General features: G+C 34.0%; 3 protein-coding genes across 4 annotated transcripts in view; all 3 read left to right on the top strand.

The window, feature by feature from the left end:
• The first annotated feature begins 1,619 nt into the window (after nucleotides 1-1,619).
• Nucleotides 1,620-4,057, top strand: LOAG_06515 (hypothetical protein). Its single transcript, XM_003142051.2, has 4 exons — nucleotides 1,620-1,755; nucleotides 2,337-2,494; nucleotides 3,648-3,791; nucleotides 3,857-4,057. The coding sequence occupies exons 1-4, from the start codon at nucleotides 1,728-1,730 to the stop codon at nucleotides 4,037-4,039; spliced, it is 513 nt and encodes a 170-aa protein (XP_003142099.1). The 5' UTR covers nucleotides 1,620-1,727; the 3' UTR covers nucleotides 4,040-4,057.
• Nucleotides 4,058-6,487: 2,430 nt separating this feature from the next.
• Nucleotides 6,488-10,155, top strand: LOAG_06514 (hypothetical protein; the record flags this gene model as incomplete). Its single annotated transcript, XM_003142050.2, has 13 exons — nucleotides 6,488-6,552; nucleotides 6,717-6,969; nucleotides 7,266-7,404; nucleotides 7,683-7,775; nucleotides 7,900-7,984; nucleotides 8,123-8,245; nucleotides 8,362-8,457; nucleotides 8,723-8,829; nucleotides 8,972-9,086; nucleotides 9,174-9,326; nucleotides 9,442-9,518; nucleotides 9,585-9,760; nucleotides 9,872-10,155. Exons 1-13 carry the CDS (start codon nucleotides 6,526-6,528, stop codon nucleotides 10,153-10,155), a joined length of 1,728 nt encoding a protein of 575 aa, XP_003142098.2. The 5' UTR covers nucleotides 6,488-6,525.
• A 1,911-nt stretch (nucleotides 10,156-12,066) lies between these two features.
• Nucleotides 12,067-17,388, top strand: part of LOAG_16795 — a 7,295-nt gene continuing 1,973 nt past the window's right edge. For both annotated transcript variants that reach the window (XM_020449453.1, XM_020449454.1), the window contains exons 1-15: nucleotides 12,067-12,176; nucleotides 12,991-13,195; nucleotides 13,545-13,669; nucleotides 13,817-13,958; nucleotides 14,299-14,395; nucleotides 14,687-14,763; nucleotides 14,889-14,984; nucleotides 15,129-15,209; nucleotides 15,317-15,463; nucleotides 15,568-15,689; nucleotides 15,800-15,995; nucleotides 16,168-16,308; nucleotides 16,593-16,661; nucleotides 16,800-16,927; nucleotides 17,098-17,199. In XM_020449453.1, coding sequence (XP_020307004.1) covers nucleotides 12,115-12,176; nucleotides 12,991-13,195; nucleotides 13,545-13,669; nucleotides 13,817-13,958; nucleotides 14,299-14,395; nucleotides 14,687-14,763; nucleotides 14,889-14,984; nucleotides 15,129-15,209; nucleotides 15,317-15,463; nucleotides 15,568-15,689; nucleotides 15,800-15,995; nucleotides 16,168-16,308; nucleotides 16,593-16,661; nucleotides 16,800-16,927; nucleotides 17,098-17,199 — 1,790 coding nt within the window. In that variant the 5' untranslated portion in view covers nucleotides 12,067-12,114. The remainder of the gene's footprint in view (nucleotides 12,177-12,990; nucleotides 13,196-13,544; nucleotides 13,670-13,816; nucleotides 13,959-14,298; nucleotides 14,396-14,686; nucleotides 14,764-14,888; nucleotides 14,985-15,128; nucleotides 15,210-15,316; nucleotides 15,464-15,567; nucleotides 15,690-15,799; nucleotides 15,996-16,167; nucleotides 16,309-16,592; nucleotides 16,662-16,799; nucleotides 16,928-17,097; nucleotides 17,200-17,388) is intronic.

Genomic DNA, 17,388 nt, shown 5'->3' with positions numbered 1-17,388 from the left:
TATTAGTACATATCCCACTCGATATATCATTTTAAAAAATTAGCAAATTATTCCTTAATTATGGAACAGCAATCTTTTTTGTCACAAGCCTAGAAACACAAAGCAAATATCTTGATTTACAAATTAGTTAAATTTCCAAAACAGGTCACTATTACACAATTCAGGTATTACATAAATTAATTTCTACTGCAATGGCCCAGAACAGGAATTGAAGACAAGAATCTAACGGAATATACTAAAATTCATGCTTGAAGGCGGCCATGCATTATCTTTCTTTTGTCTTAAGAAATCCAAATAAGAAGATATAAGTAGACTTGTGTAAGGGAGTTGAAATTTGAAGTAATGCCTGAACTGAAGCATTAATTACTGCTGAAATATCTTCTTCCCTGTGTCTGTCTTGTCCACGACCCATTGTGCCCCTCTCATACATATGACAAATTAGTTAAATTAATTAACCAAGCCTTTACTCCATCGCTTTGTCATAATTCCCCAACAGTTTACTTGTTGGATAATTTTACTGAAGCGTAAAGAATTTTATCAGTGAATGAATTATTATGCACACTGATCATCTTTATCAAGAAATACATTAATCAAAATATCCCATGAAACTTAAAGTATTTTGCCTGTCAAATATAATATTCCATTTTATTTCCATCGGAATATTTGCAATTTTGACAAGCGGTTTTATCTTTGATATTTTGCAAGAACTCAGTTCAGTTGACATTGTATTATACAAATAACACAACTCTTGATATGTCGCAGATTAGAGAAGCTTCGCATATTGCGTTGAGAATATTTTTTCCACATTCCTCTTTTCAACTTCATAGAGCTTTATTCTTCGTACAATTCTTGCTTTATAAAGGGGAAATGCTGACATTCAACTATAATTTTCATCATAAATTGAGAATTGTTATCGTTCGATTGATAGCATATATTACATGCTTTTCATGTTTATAACAATTTTAAATTGTGTGATATTTTGTGCAACTATCCAAAAATTGCCAGCTAATGATGAGCCAAGTAACAAATGATAAATTATTTAACACAGAATGGCCTATCTTGAAAGCAGTGATCATTTATTGTTCTCTCTTCTCCAAGATTTTTTTTATCAAATAAAAAGTTCTGAAGAAGTTTCAACTTGGTGACTAAGAAATATTTGTTGACTTCACAGAATTGCTTTTTTTTTTTTTTAAAATACTCATTCGTATCTTCAACATTACAACTATTTGTTATATCATAAAAAGTGGAAATTCATTTATATTTGCAGGTAAACGACAGAATTACTTGAAAGCAATCCTTTTTTGTGTATTATTTGGTTAAAAAAAGTTGGAAAAAGTGAAGTACTATTATTAGCAACCAGCAATTTACCTGACTGTCTGTCATCGTTATCTTCTTTTAAAAAAATAGCAAGATGAACGGATCTATCACTCTGATTCACCTTTATTTTGCCACCATCTCATCGAGCAACAGCAACATTAGCAATATTTAATAAAGAGGCAGGAGCTTGAGCTCTAGCTCCTTAGAGAGTCAGGTTTGTGGCTAGAGGAGGAGTACCTTTACAACATTTTTCCGATTCAACAATATATCCCCGTTACCACTGGCACAGATCAACTAAACTACTGCAAAAGCTACTCCATCATAACGCCATCACTACCATTAGTTAGTACTGCAGTGCTGCCAGTAGCTACCGAATCCTCTCCTTAATTGATCACACTTATCCAAAACATATGGCCAACACTACTACACCCACTTCAGGTTGATTTCACTCATTTTTTTTGACTTCACTTCTCTTGATAATATTATGAGGAATCTCAGGCTACCGCAAAATCCTCGTCGGAAGTACTTGAATAATAAACAATCTTCTTATATTGATTTCTAATTTTGCTAAATCTATTTCAGTTCATTGTTTTTGAGTAATTACAATGTGAGATATTATTAAGTTTAATCAAATTTGAATATTACTTGACAGGTGTCCCACACCCAGAAATTGCTATAGAGATGGTATTTCATGTTTATACATATCATATGGTAAATTACGTCAGTTTAATTTAGAATTGCTTCTTCAAATTCCCTTTCAGTACTAGTAATTAACTTGTAAAAATCAAATTACTACCAATACTACTGGTTAAAGAATGTTTTTGAGATTTTCTGGGACATTCCGCTAATTCTATGTTAGCCACGTGTTTGTGTATTCAGCTTGATTAATTACAACTATTAGAATCGGTCACAGTTTGAATTTAAAATTTTAGTTCCCTCAAAAGGTCTTTTAAAAGGGATAAAAGAGATTTTCTATTATAATTGTGGAATTAATCAATATCTTCAGTGATTCATTTCAGTGGTCGAAGGTGGTTTGAAGATTGCTCATGTAGAGGCAGCGGCTACACCGGAAAATGGACGACGCACACGTAGTGGTAAATTCACTCTCGGTCAGTTACGACAGACTGATGGTTTGGTACCGCTACAATCGGGAACAAATCAATTTGATTCACAAAAAGTTAGCATATCTATCACAATTGCTGAAATTTTCATCCTCTCTTCTCACCCTTAATTTCACTCGATTTAAATTTAAATGATGAAGGAAGGAGCAGGCTTTTAAAAAGCGAGTTGTTTGTTTATTTCAAAACAGTCAGAGCAACTGAAAAGAGTGAGGAGAGGCTGACATCATGAATTATCATTTGAAGTCGATTCAAAATCAGATCACTGGCACTTTTCCTCTTCTCCTAATTAACATCCTATGTCGAAGTTTGCAGAGATTAACGAGTCTGTGAATTACAAATTTTTGAAATCTTTTTGAGATTCCAAGCAAAGATCTTTGAGCAGCATTTAATAAGTTTTTCTAAAAAAGACTTCATTTTTAGTTAGAATGCAAGCGATTCTTGCAAAACTTTGTTGGAGAGCTTTGCTAAAGGAAACGGTGAACTTTTACATGCCGCATGGCTTTTATCTGTTTTGATGATTCAGAGAAGTATAAAATACTGATGAAAGTCTAATGTTCTAATAAAATTGGCCAAATTTGCGAAACTGTATAACAAAACCTAAGCTCCATTTTCGCAATAAATGCATCTCATGATCCACAATTCTAAAATTCTGATGCATGCATTTACTCCGATCCCATCCGCTACATTTTTACGTGCTTCAATTCAAATCGGACCAGTGTGGTATGGTATATTCACCTTTATCGTTCGTAGGTAAATTCCTTGTTGCCACAGAAATATCAGATTTTTCCGACACTACTTCATTACTTCTTGAAAATTTATAAACCACTAATTTCGATGCACTATGAAAGTCTAAGCTTATTGTCCAATCAAAGTTCTGGTTTCTAATGAATATGGAAAGAAATGAGCTTATTAACGTATCCCTACTGGGCCAATAAGCTTATCTTTATTAACTAAACAAGTTTACTGCTATTTGTCGACGTCTCGTAGTAAATCAGAACGATTAAAGTATTGTAATTCGGTTGATCTCGCAGTGACTGCAGGTCTAATCAGATTGCTCTACTAATCGGATATAAATGGTAATCGTGGTGACAGAGGATTTATTGCTATACACTAAACTTAGATAACACTAAAAATACCGTACCTGACAAGACTTTGCAAATCATTTTCCCGGTACATTGTTCATACAAAAGAGTGTTCATGAATTTGCAGGGTAAGACAGGTTTCGGTATGCCTCGCAATACTGCCCTCAATGTGCAATTTGCTGATAATGGCAAAAAATGGACAATTGAGCAACTGAGAGCTACCGATTCAATCATTCGATTACAGTCCGGAACTAACAAATGTGATTCACAGGTAAATCCATCCAAATTGTGGGAGAAAAAGTACTATCGCCGCTACATGTGCTGATGAATTTTTAGAGAGGAATGACTGGATTCGGAACACCGCGTGATGTTCGAGGTAAACATTTGAAACGACTGTGGGAATTGGAATTCCCAGAAGAGATGATGGAAGAAATCCCGCAAATAAATCCTGTGAATGCAGTACCACAAAATCCTTCCAAAGAACCACCAGCTATACAGCCAAAAGCAATTCCTCGCTAATTGCTAACTGTTATGAACATAAAAATAAGCTGCAAGTTGCACAATAGTCATATCTATTAATTCTATAATGTTTTTTATTCACTTCTAATATCTGAAGAAATATTTCAGGGACCTTTAGTGCAGCTCTGGTTTTAAACTCACAAATATGTAAGTTTGTGAAAGTAGAGAAGTATGTAAGCAGTGAAATTTGTTTAATTAAAAATTCTTGCTCAATTAAACACCAAAAACTCCTTTGCTTTTTTTTCCAACACTCAAGAGTGGGGACTTAAAAATTCAACATACTTTGCTACTTCAAGCGAGAATATCACTCTCATTAACATGTTTTCATTTCCAGCATATATTAATCACTCTTAATTGAACTTTGTCAGAATGATAACTGATATTAGTCTCAGTAAATTAAGGCAATAAACGTAATTAATCAAATTGTTCACTGAGATTTCAGCAGTTTATAGTTCTGGAAAGTTTAAAAGTGACATCACAAGTAGCTTTTTTCGACTCGAAATGAGCAAAGCTTAAGTAAGTAAAAGCTTTTTTCCGCTTTGAAGAGTAATTTTTCAATTTTATTATGTAATTCCTGCTCATTGTTCAATCATGCAGTTACGCTTTTTAAATTAACATTAAACAAATTTAAAAATTATTCAAAAATACCAAACAAAAATGAAGGACCGTGACAACCTACAAAAAAATGGAGGAAAGTGGTATGAATAAGTGCAGTGTTCCAAACCGCCAGATAATGAACAAGGATAAAAGGCCAAACTAGGTCATCACAGAAGTTCTGTCAAGAAAAATGTCCAAGTTGTCTCCCGTTCTTACAATATTTCCCAGTCTTTAATAACATCTGTTACCACTGATTAAGTAATTCTTATATTTCATCTTAATGGAAAAAAAGTAGTGAAGGAATAAGTTTGCTCGTCTTATCCTATAATCGAATCAATGAATTTTTGCTTAAAAAACAGACAAGATTCGAGTCAGTGATGCCACTTCTTCATTCCAATTACAAATTGGATTAAAAAGATTTGAATGTCAATATTTACAAAATTCCTTACAACTTCACTTTCAACAGAACCATTAAGAATAGAAGTGAAGAGAACGCTAACATCAAATAGTTCGTGAATATCCACGAAAATTACAGGGACTGGGCAATGTTAATGAATTCGAAAACAATCGATGTGACTATTTTTAAGCCGATATCATTCGCAATTGTGGATTTGACCAAATACCAACAACCTATATTATTATGAAGACAATCGTAAAACCCCATCTAATAATTCAAATTGCTTATTTGTCTTGTGGATTCAAAGATCATACGCATGATAATTTGTGTGATATGCTTTAATGAGGGTAAAAAGAGTAATTGTGAAAATGGCGCGATCTGTTTGGAGAATAAGGTAGATCGGGAAGTCAAAGCATAAATGCAACAAACATTCACCAGCTTCAAAAAAAAAAAAAAAAAAGAAGAAAAAATAGTTGTTGATAAAAGGCGAAAATCGTTCTTCATTTGTTTATGAAATGTCATCAAAATGCTATGAAATTATTTCAAACAGTTTACTAGTACATTTTTCGTTTTTCATAAAATTTCATTACATTCGTCCCTGCCTCTCTGATAGAATGTCTTAATATTTCAATTGATTTGTTTTATTTTCCAAAACAATTTCCTGACTTGTCATGAAATAATCACCTAAATGGTTCGGCATATTCCGACCTCACTATCGTATCCGTTTCTCTCTATCCCGTCGCTCATTTGTGGAACTTTTTGACTCTCCACTTGGATTTGTTTAATCACACCTTTTTGTCCCACTACTCACTTTTTCATTTCTTGTGGAAGAATGATAGTTATTGCATAAGTATGAAAGAGTCACGAAACATAACTCCCAATGTTTCAATTTGATGGCAGAAGAGTGCTGGGCAAAGGCTAATACCCAACGTAGAATAAAAGAATAAAAGTGGAGGTGAAGATGGACCAGGAGGTCATTCGATCTCATGAAAAATAGGACATAAATACTAAGATGTGACTGCTTTATGGTGCTTGAATGGGTAGAATATGACATTTATAAGCAGAGGGCAAATAACCTGACAATGAGTTTTACACTCCTGTCGTCAATGTTTTTTATCAGTGAAAAATAATAGGATCAAAGCAGTAGTGAAAAGAAACCCTAGCGCTAAATTCTCGACCATACCCTAAAAGACACAACTAATGAAATCAATAGGGTATGACCTTCCCCACTTCCGAAAAACTGATACTACGTTGCAACAGTTTAGAGGAATCTCGATTGGATTGATTGTGTCCATAATTGAAGGTTATGAGATGAAGGAAAGGAGAATTGAGAGAAGGGCCAGGGAGGTGGCTTCCGAAGAAGGGTAGATTTTGGTACTTAGAACAGTTGAGTTAGGTTTTGTTTTTGTGATTTATAAATTGTTTATCATTCGGCTTATTACTCGTTGTGTTTGTTTAGGACAATCGACCAGCTAGTGGTGGGACTGGTTTCATGATGTCACGACGCTGTCGCATACAGGTAGAATATTTGTGGATTTACGGGAGATCTATCATTTTCATGTACATTTGCATCTCAAGCAAATAATATGTCAGAACTTTTAAAAATAAGTCAGTAGCATTCATTTTCGGCTTTAGTTTGAACAGGGATTCATTCATTTGAATGGTTTGGCTTTTTCCTTGCAGGCACGTCCAAATGTTGTCAGTGGAACGAAGAAAAGTGTGCCGGCAAAACCGAGGCCTGCTTCCCCAATTAAAGCGCAATCAGATGATACATCACCACCGTCCGCAACAGTACTGATATCAGAGGAAAAGAGCACGTTAAGAACAAAGACCTCAGGGAGAGTTACTGTTGAGGCCCAAGAATTGCAGTGCATACCTGCTATTTCCGAATCGATTTCAAACGACTTAGATAAAGCTGGATCAAACAGGCCAACAGGTAATAAAAAACTAGATTATTTAACTTTGTATCAAATCAGTTTTCATAATAAATTCCCCACAGAGGATTATATAGGTCGAAGAGTTATATGAAGAATTTTTTAGGGTTACATAGAAATTTGGTGGAATGTCGGCGAAAGATAGTACCCTTTTTCTTTTAATATGCTTCAGTAATTGATTTTTCTGCTTTACTTCACAAAGATTGAAAGATCCAGTTGAAATTTTACATTATAGAAATTCGTATATAGGCATCGGCAAAGTTTTATATCGAAAGATCGGAATTTTAATATTTTTTAGATAAGGCTTTGCTCGCCAGTGAATATACAACCGAGTCATCGACAATTTTAAAATCGCCTCAACTTATTTGTAAGTCTCATGACAATTCTCCGTCTAAATCACCGCAACTAAAATCACCAGTTAGTGTTGCAGGTTCCATGTAAGTTTTTTGGATTTACTCAGTTCATTGGTGTTTTCGACAAGTCTGCAAAATATTAACTGATATTGTTAAACGCCCCTATTGTTTTTGTCGGCTATTAAAACAATGGATTGTTTGCTCTTTAAATCTTTAAATTTGATGCAGTTTATGCATACATTTATATGCAGCTTATTCATTTGTATTCATTGGCACGTAGTTTTTAGAGTTCATTTGATTTGGATTTAGGAGCAAATTCGGATGTTTCCCCATATTGAATTTCATAATTGAGAAGTTTTCAGTTCTTCATCTGGAATTGAACAACCGTTTACGCCTCGTTCAAGGACTGTATCTTCCGCTTCCCCTACCAAGATCGATTATCCATCAAAAGTGAGGTATATTAATTAGGATATTGTTTTGACGATTCATCACTGATTTTCACTGCTTTGAATAACTGACTGATTAATTTTTATGTACAAATCTACACGAAATATGTAAACAATAACCATTATATTTCAGGAAGAAATTTACTGGCAGTGAGCCTTTAGATCCAAAAACAATGACTATGCAAGACTTAATTTCCTGGAATCCGAAGAATGAAAAAGTAACTTCAGAGTCCCTTTGCTCCTTCCATGCAGCTGTTAATGCCTTTTATTTTCATATATGCTGTATTTATTTATTTTTCTTCTATATGTTAGGATTGGCCCTTAGTTCTTCCTTGAGTTGAAGCTTTCCATTATAGCGGTTACATGATAATTCGCGAAAGAAAAGGAAATGCAGTATAACAGATTTGGAAACTGTGGAAAAAACAGATGTTGAAAGCAAGCAGAAAAGGACTCAGAAGCCTGCTTTCGCTGCTCCACAGGCAATTAATTTCTCTTTTCTCACATCACTGTTTTATTTTGTTAAAGTTGTAAATGGGGTATTCCTGTTTAAGATAAAACGTCTTTTACATGCATTTTTATTCGAATGAATTTCCAGGTTAAAATTGCAGCTGATGGTTCTTTGGTTATTGATGAATCGAGTTTGACGATTACAAACGAAAATGATTCAAATGTTTGGGAAACTATAGAAGAAGTATGCTACACGGTGTTTATCATAGGCAAAAACAATTTTACATATTATAGGGAACATGCAATTTCAAATGCAGTTCTTGAAACGAAGGAAAGAAAGCATTTTTTTTTTTTTTTTTTAACTAAAAGACTGAATTTTGGAGCTGCTCTGGAATTTGGTGAAAAAGAAATTAGGATTATTGGCATATTATAGTCACCATGCTTATCTTATAACTCTGGAAGCATCTCTTTCTTGGAAAAAGGGTTTTTATTGTTGTTATTTTTTATAGGATCGCCCAAATAAGAAACTGAATTCAATGAGCTTCCGAAAAAGGCCATTCTGCAGGGGTAATCCGTGGAGTGAATTGGAAACCGATCTTTTTTACGATATTTTGAGGTAACTCTTTTTCAGGTATTTTATGATTTTGAAATAATCTCACTGCTTGTAACTAGGCAATAGTTGTATTATTAATTTTACTGATTTCTCATTTTCAGTGAAGCGCGTTTTTATATCGCTTTCCTTAATGGAGGTGTTTTAGGGCCACAGGTCCAGATTTTGGGTTGATGCATGAGTTCTTTCCATCTCGAACACGATTGGAATTGAAGGCCAAGTATAATCGAGAAGAAAAGTTTAACTGGACTCGACTAAATCAGGTATCTACTCTGGCTATGGCCAATTTATCAGAAATTCAGTTTCTTATTTCAATCGAAGGATGGATAATTGTTCAAAAAGACTTTCAGGCCATGGCCGTCCCAACGTTGTTGTCTGATGCTTTATATTCGCATGCAAATGAAGTCATCGATAGGATTAAGGAAAAGGAAATCAAGAAAAAGGATTTAAAATTACTGAAAAGGAACGGCGCCGGTAGTGATACCATAAGCGAAGTAGCCGCAGTAAATCTTGATCATTCTTAGTCATATTTTGAGGGTTTCAAATTCACACTCAGCGGGTCCATTATCTTTTATGGAGGTATTCTTTTTTCGTATAAAACTTGAAAATCTTTTCAAGGTTGTTGACTGGAATGAAGAAGAAGCTGATTTGGAAGCAGAAGCTGAGGAGGCTCTTTTGAGGCTGTTAGAAGATGAGTGAGTTATTCATGTTCATCTGAAGTTTTGGTGAGTGGACAGTTAATAGTAGCGAAACTTTTGCAGCGAACAATTCAGTGGCTCGTCTGAGAAAAAATCACGCAAACAGAAAATAATTGCTCAAAAGAAAATGAAAGATGCTTTGTTAGATGAAGTCGCGGAAGAGGCCGTTCTTGTGCTGAAGGGAAAGAAATGTGAAAGAAGAAAAAATGAGCTGAAGAAAATATGCGAAACAGTGTTAAGTGTGTTTTCAATTTTGAACTGCATTGAGTTTGCTTAAAAGTATTTTTACCATGGGCGTTACAAATAAAAGGAACTATTTTCCTTTATGGGAGAGTTAAGGAATTTTCCAGGTAAACTTGGCGAAGATTTCCCGAAATTTGAAATTTTAATTGATGAAAATGTCGATGGTGTGACGGTAGAAGCAAGCGCAAGCTCAGAAGGTTTACCAGTTGTAAGGATACCACTAGGAACTATTCCTAAAGTTTTACCTGCTGATGAGAAACATCCGCAACGAGTGTTTTTTGATTGTTCTGCTAAAGGAAACATGGCAGCACGACAGTATGTCATACAGCATCAAATGGCTCCTAGAGAGCCGACCACTGGTTATCTTCATCTGTTTGGAAGTACACCTTAGCACCAATGATTTCGTTTGGTTTTTTTTTTGTGAAATTTAGTCGGATTGTCCTATAAAGGTCTTTTTACTTCGATATTTCCGTGATTTGTAATTTCATAATGAAGTTAAAACTCGATTTTGTAAACTTTATTACTTTATTTATAAATTACGTTAGAGCTGTCCAACATATGCAGCAGGCCTTCTGATTCCTATATAATGTCCCTTTTCTCTATTAGAGGTAGTGCTTGCTTCGTTAATATTTTTTAAAACTATTTTGGCTGTATATAATATGTTTATCACGCTTTTATCTATATAATTATGTTTATTACGCTTTTATCTCGCTTTATCCTTGTAAGTATAATGGCAATAATACATAGAAAGCTGTAGCGTGCGCATTCCATTCCCATTGTGTGCAAGCATAGCGTTTTACTGTTTCAATGCTTGAGCTTTAAGCGTTTGCGCATTATAAATGATTTGTTGACCCTGCAAATTGATATCGTAGGTATAATCATCTCTGCACAGTAAGCTATGAGCTCTGTATCATTTTCTTGGCATGAAATTGGGCTTGCAGACAGAGATATTGAAATGTTGTCAATTTTTGATATTTACATATACGTGTCCTTTTACTTCTATTCCATTTTCCTCTCACCTGAATTTTGGTTTTTTTTGGATTGCGGCTTATAAATCTTCTACTAACTTGATTAAATATTACCAAGAAAACACATTTTATATTCTTTCTGAACTCAGGTTAGATTTTTTTAATTTCGATAAAACTCGTTTCTTATAGCTCCTTGGCCGAGTGCACTTGCCGATAAGTTTTAGTGACTTAAATTAAGGATGAGATTCTGTGAACATTTTTTTTGTTCAAAGTGCTGGTCAGGAGGTATTTTCATAATCAGTTTGTTTCTTCGCAATCCACAAATTTCTCCTTCTGTTATTCATTGTAACTGAATTGTAAAAAGTTCTTTTCTAGCGCAGTTTCATGTGATATTTTGTCTTGTCCCTAATCTATTAAAAGTTTCGAAAGTGTAGTTAATGCCGTATTTACACATGACAGCTTTCCATAATTTTGAAAGCATCCATCAGCAGCAGAAGTGGCGACATACCTTTGGATTTATATCGGCATGTTTGTTGCACATCGGTTGCTGGAGAACTAGTAGCGGGTATCATGCTGTGAATCACAACATCTTGTTCAGCAGAACCCACCAAACGTTCAAGTTATAAGCTGCCCTGTACAGGGCGTTCAAAAATTGCCTACAGCATCCATTTTTCAGGAGCTGCGGCGGGCAATTGGGTGAAAGTTTTCAACCAGCAATAAACGCACCTCGGCTAAGCCTCATTGGTCACGTTATCGCCACTGCGCAAAGCTAAACACTAATTCGTAGTGGGGATAGTCATTTTGGATAGTTGTCAATGACGAGTGGGTTGATAGGGAAGAAAGGCGAACAGAGAAGGAGAAGGAGATAGTATAGTTGTTGGATAGACGTTAGGAGGTGAGAGATGCAGTTTTTTCGAAATTCACTGTGTGATAGGTTGGGTTGTTAGTTGGTTGTTAGTTGCAGTTGAAATTCGACAAATAAAGTGCTCATTGCCGGGTAGTAGTATAACATGGCGTGCAATGAATGGTTGAATGAAAGTGAGCTGGATAATATGGTGTAATTGTGATGATGATTCATCGAATAGATGCATATAAGGAAAATAGAGTGGTTATGGAAGATTTGGATTGTGCACCGAACACTTCAAAGGGAGACTTTCTTGGATACCTGCCAGATTACCATGTCAACCATGTCATAGTTTTGATTTATCCATCCTTTTATTCGTCCATTCCGCTATCACTTGTTCCCCTTCATCAGTTTATCATTTAGTTCTTCAATTAAATTCCAATATTTGACTGTTAATTGATTACTGCGAATTTGTTAGATTACCAGTGATATTTGCAGATTATTTTGGTTACTATAAAAGAATCGTAGTAGGTTTAGCATGGCAACAGTGGTAGAAATGACTATTGAAAAAATTGATGAAGTGAAATCTCGACTTGGAAGGTATGTTATTTCATATAAAACGTTATTAATTTGTTGTTTTATTAATAACTGGATTATTACGATAATCATCAACGGTCAGATTGGTACCATCTCTGTCACAGATAAAAAAAAAATACATTTTCAAGAACATAGTAGATGAAGTTAAAATGAAGCAGAAGTAATAGGATTTGCAAGATAAGATTAAATTGTTTTGTTAGGATGAGGTATGATATAAATGTGGAATATTTGCATGAAATATGAAATAAAAGGTAGAATGATGTAGAATTTAAGCATGAAGCAAGATAGCGTACAACGCAAATTTGAAATCAATAAAATGCATAAATGGTCTGCATATAGCTATTTCATATTAAAGAATGGTTTTAAATCGTTGTTATATGACCACCTCTTAGTATGAGATAATGAGCAAAGCAGTTCTGAAAGCTCTGAACATTAGAAGATACTGACATTACACTTTAAAGTGATAAGATAAACATGAAATTATTGGCTGTTTTTGTCAAAAAAAAGATAAGGTTTTTGTGAACTCGAAAAGCACTGATAATTATCAGTTCTAGTAATTTATTCCAAATTATATAATGAAGGAGATATACAATTAGATGCCATGTACTATTGTATTAGTTTTTCCATATATTTGAGACAGATATATGCATACCTCAGAAAGACCATTGACATGTTCAGCTTATGAATTCTAATCATCTTTTATTCAAGTAAAGAAACGGAAAAAGGTTAGGTTTGAATTCCTAATAAAATTTACGATAGTTCCTGGGTGTTTTTCGAAAAGTAATCATTTTATACATCATTTCGATCTTTGTTATAGATCCTTGGGAACGCCAATGCGGTTGCGGGATTTGATACGTCAAGTACGGGCTGCTCGTACGATGGCTGAGGAGCGGGCTGTAGTTGATCGAGAAAGTGCAAACATTCGGGAGACATTTCGCGATGATGACAGTCCATGGAAATGTAGAAATATTGCAAAACTATTGTATATACATATGCTAGGTTATCCGGCTCATTTTGGACAGGTAAGTATTACAGTTTACTATTCTCCTTACTTTTGCTGGTCTTAGTGTTAGTTTTGTTTAATTTGTGAGATTTTTGCTACGCATCTTTTGTTTAGGTAGTGAAAGAAAAGTAAATTTTATGTTTTGAGCAAGCGTTTAAAACGTAACGACAATTTTTCCTCTCCATGATATTTAAAATTGGGTTATATAGGTTCTTTTATTTTGTTTTGTATTTACTTATTTGTGTGTTCCAATCATCACAGTGGGTGCCAAAAACACAAGATAAACGACATATTATTGAAATAGTGTGCATTTCAAATCTAACCATTCTTACCTTGCTGAATTCTACAACTTCAAAATCACTCCATAGATGGAATGTATGAAATTAGTTGCGCAACCAAGATACACTGATAAGCGCATTGGCTATCTGGGTGCAATGTTATTGCTGGACGAACGTTCGGAAGTTCATCTTCTTGTCACTAATTCTTTGAAAAAGTAATTCTAAAGTTTTACTTTAATTTCGTAACATTACTTTTCTGTTCTCCTTCACCTCTTTACATTGTTCATTCTGTTTCTTATGCATCTCCAGCTTTTGTAATCATGATGGAAATTTTTGGTTTGCATTTTACATCAACGTTTCAGTGATCTGAATGCTTCAACACAATTCGTAACAGGCCTTGCTCTTTGCACATTAGGCTCAATTTGTTCGTCAGAGATGTGTCGTGATTTGGCTGGAGAAGTTGAAAGGCTAATTAAATCCAGTAATACATACATAAAAAAAAAGGTAGTCTCGTCATTACGGAGACTTAGGGAAATAATGAATTCTGCAATGAATTCTTTTTTTTGCTTTTATCTGTTCTCTGCGACCTTTATGCAATACTCCAAATCGAAAATTCAATTGCCTGTGTTTAGAAATTCTGCAGTGAGATATTTAATGAAAAGCATCTTAAACTAAAATAAATTGAAGCGTGATCATATATTCAGTTTGAACTTAACATCGAATATGAGATTTGCTTGATTTATTCAATTCAAGGCAATTCATTTTTCGTTCAGTTCTATTTTTTTTTTTCTATTAAATACCATCATAAATTGAAATATATTGAAAAAAAAGGCAGTTCATTTAGGCTGCTTTATGTGCTTTTCGAATCGTAAAAAAAGTTCCTGAACTCATGGAAATGTTCATCTCGTGCACAAAATCATTAATCAGCGAAAAGAATCATGGTGAGGTTCTTGTAACCCAGTTTCTTAAACAGTTTCTTGCAGAATGCAGGGTAAACAATTTCTTGAATTACATGGCCGTGAATTTTTTTTCGGCTGTTTTATAATTAATAGCTTCTGTTTGTCGAGAAACCATATACTTCGAGGTGCTTTAATTTCAGTTTTTTAATAGGTTATGGTTCTACTTTTTTTTTGTATTTGCAGCAGACTGAAGAAAAGTGGCGACTTAAAAAGTAAAACCGATATTATTCATTAAATGCCATGACTGGTGTTTTTATCCTTACAAACTTATAGGAGTGTTGATTGGTGGAATAACATTGGTTACCGAAATGTGTGAGAAAAGTCCTGACGTGCTAAATCATTTTAAGAAAGTTTGTTATTGTAGTGATTTTTAATTTAAAAGCTCTATTTTACGTGATGTTTCACTCTGGGTTTGGATATTATCTTTTCGGTAGTATATAGAACTTTATGATATTGTTTTAATTTCCAACTTTAGATGGTGCCGAATCTAGTTCGTATCTTGAAAAACCTTTTGATGAGCGGCTATTCACCGGAACACGATGTAACGGGTATTAGTGATCCTTTCTTGCAGGTCATTTTTTTTCGCTTATTTTCAACTGGTGTTCTTTCTCTACTTCGTTAATTCCGCATTTTTTATGCTGGTTTTATTTCTTGGCCACTTGCACTTCTGTAAGATCAGTATTTGTATTCGTTAATAACGCTTTCTTAAGTTCAGATTAAAATCCTGAAATTACTGCGTATTTTGGGACGTTATGACGCGAAAGCGAGCGAAGAAATGAACGATATTTTAGCACAGGTCTGTATGGAACTTAATGAACTAGCATAAGACCCGTCACAGTGATATAAATTTTTCACCCTTTTTATTCACTTTTCAAATATTTTCAATCAACTGTGCATGTTAAGGTAGCTACAAATACGGAGACATCGAAAAATGTTGGCAATGCCATTTTGTATGAAACGGTATTGACAATCATGGAAATACGAAGTGAAAGTGGCCTTCGTGTTCTTGCAGTTAATATTCTAGGAAGATTTTTGTTAAATCCGGATAAGGTGACATTTCATCTTTACTAATTAATTATAAATTTAAAGATTGACAAATTATGAAATTAGGATTCTTAGATCGGAAGGTCTTTTGCAAGTTCTTTTTTTTCCAGAATATTCGCTATGTTGCACTGAACACCTTGTTAAAAACAGTATTCGTGGATTATAATGCAGTTCAAAGGCATCGCACAACAGTTGTTGATTGCCTGAAAGATCCAGATGTATCAATCAGAAGGTTTGTTTTGAATTTATATATACTTTTATATAACAAATATGACGAAAGAAATATTGATATTTTTGAGAACCGCCAGTCCAGAATTTAAAGTTCTTTTAAATTTATTTTAGACGTGCGATGGAACTTTGTTTTGCACTAATTAATCAGACAAATATAACAAATATGACGAAAGAAATACTGATATTTTTGGAAACTGCCGATCCAGAATTTAAAGCAGAATGTGCTTCGAAAATGTACATCGCTACTGAAAAATATTCACCAAATTATGGCTGGCATCTTGATACGATGATCAAAGTGTTGAAATTGGTAAGCATATTTTATGATGCATTTTGGATTCTGAAATGTTTTTATGCATATCAAAAACAATGAATTTCAGAATCGAGTTGACGAATTTAAATTCAAAACTAGTTGAGGAATTCTGTATTAAGTGAATTTAAGGTTGTTGAAATTATTTCGAAGTGTTAAATTTCTTTTGCAGGCAGGTAATTATGTGCCTGATGAAGTAGTTTCATGCATGATTCAACTGATTTCATCACACACGGAACTGCAGCGTTATGCAGCCATACAACTTTATCGAGCCGCACAAGCTGATGTTGTTAATGCTCAACCACTATTACAAGTAAGGAAACCAATGTTATCTGAGAGTTTAATGGAAGCGTAGACATTTAATTGTTAACAAAAGCTGTTGCTGAAGTTATACCATTCATCGAGCACACAAATGATTGGTACTGCGGAATCTTGATCATGATTATGTTAGATTTTTGGTGATGAGTTATATTGAATGGTGCTTATAATAGAAGTATGAATCCAGTTCCACTTGAATTTTTTTTATCGGAAGATGAGTATAGAGCTACTACGTAAAAGGAAATAAAGGATTCGTGTTCTTATTTTGCTTGCTTTAAGGTAGCGTTTTGGACGATTGGCGAATTTGGTGATATCATACTTCAGCTGAATGATGATGACGTAATCAAGGTCTGTTCTAAGCTTTTTTATGTAGGGATACAATAAATTGATTCAAATAGTGCGAAATTTTAAGTTTAAAAAGTATTTTTGGGGAACTCTCCATTGATTCTGTTGGAAGTTGTTCTCCTAACTAGCTTCTGTTCAAAGGTGGAAGAGTCGAGTATCATCGATGTCTTTGAACGAATACTACCAAGTAATTTGACAAGTGCTATAACCAAATCGTACGCGTTAACAGCTTTAGCAAAATTGGATACAAGATTTAATGAGACAAATAAGTATGTTATTCAAAAAAGTTTGTCTTTACTTGCGCTCTGTTAAAAGAGTAATATATTTCCGATTTTTCGGTATTTCAATAATTGGAAGAATTTGTAATTGTTTGGATTTATTCGTATTCAGTTTGTAAGTATTCATTTTTTTAAAGGAACATTTGAATTTTTTGTTGCAGTCGGATTCGTCAGATGATTGAGTCGAACAAAGGACATCTTCATCTCGAGCTTCAACAACGATCAGTTGAATTTTCTCGTTTATTGAACTATGGAGAATTGAAGTAAACTTTTTCGTAATTTTTTTCTTTTGCATACAAATATAGTTTGACAAATGAGAAATGATCGTTGATGTTGTTAAAAAAAAAAAAAAAAAAAAACTGTGCTTTGCTAAAAGAGTAACATGTTTTCGATTTTTCGGCATTTCAAGAATTTGAATATTATTGGACATTTTGAAGTAAAGTGATATATTT

Source organism: Loa loa, assembly GCF_000183805.2.
Source record: "Loa loa unplaced genomic scaffold supercont3.20, whole genome shotgun sequence".
Classification (NCBI taxonomy): Eukaryota; Metazoa; Nematoda; class Chromadorea; order Rhabditida; family Onchocercidae; genus Loa; species Loa loa.
Note: the sequence above shows the minus strand (reverse complement) of the source record. Positions and strands in the feature narration are given on the sequence as shown.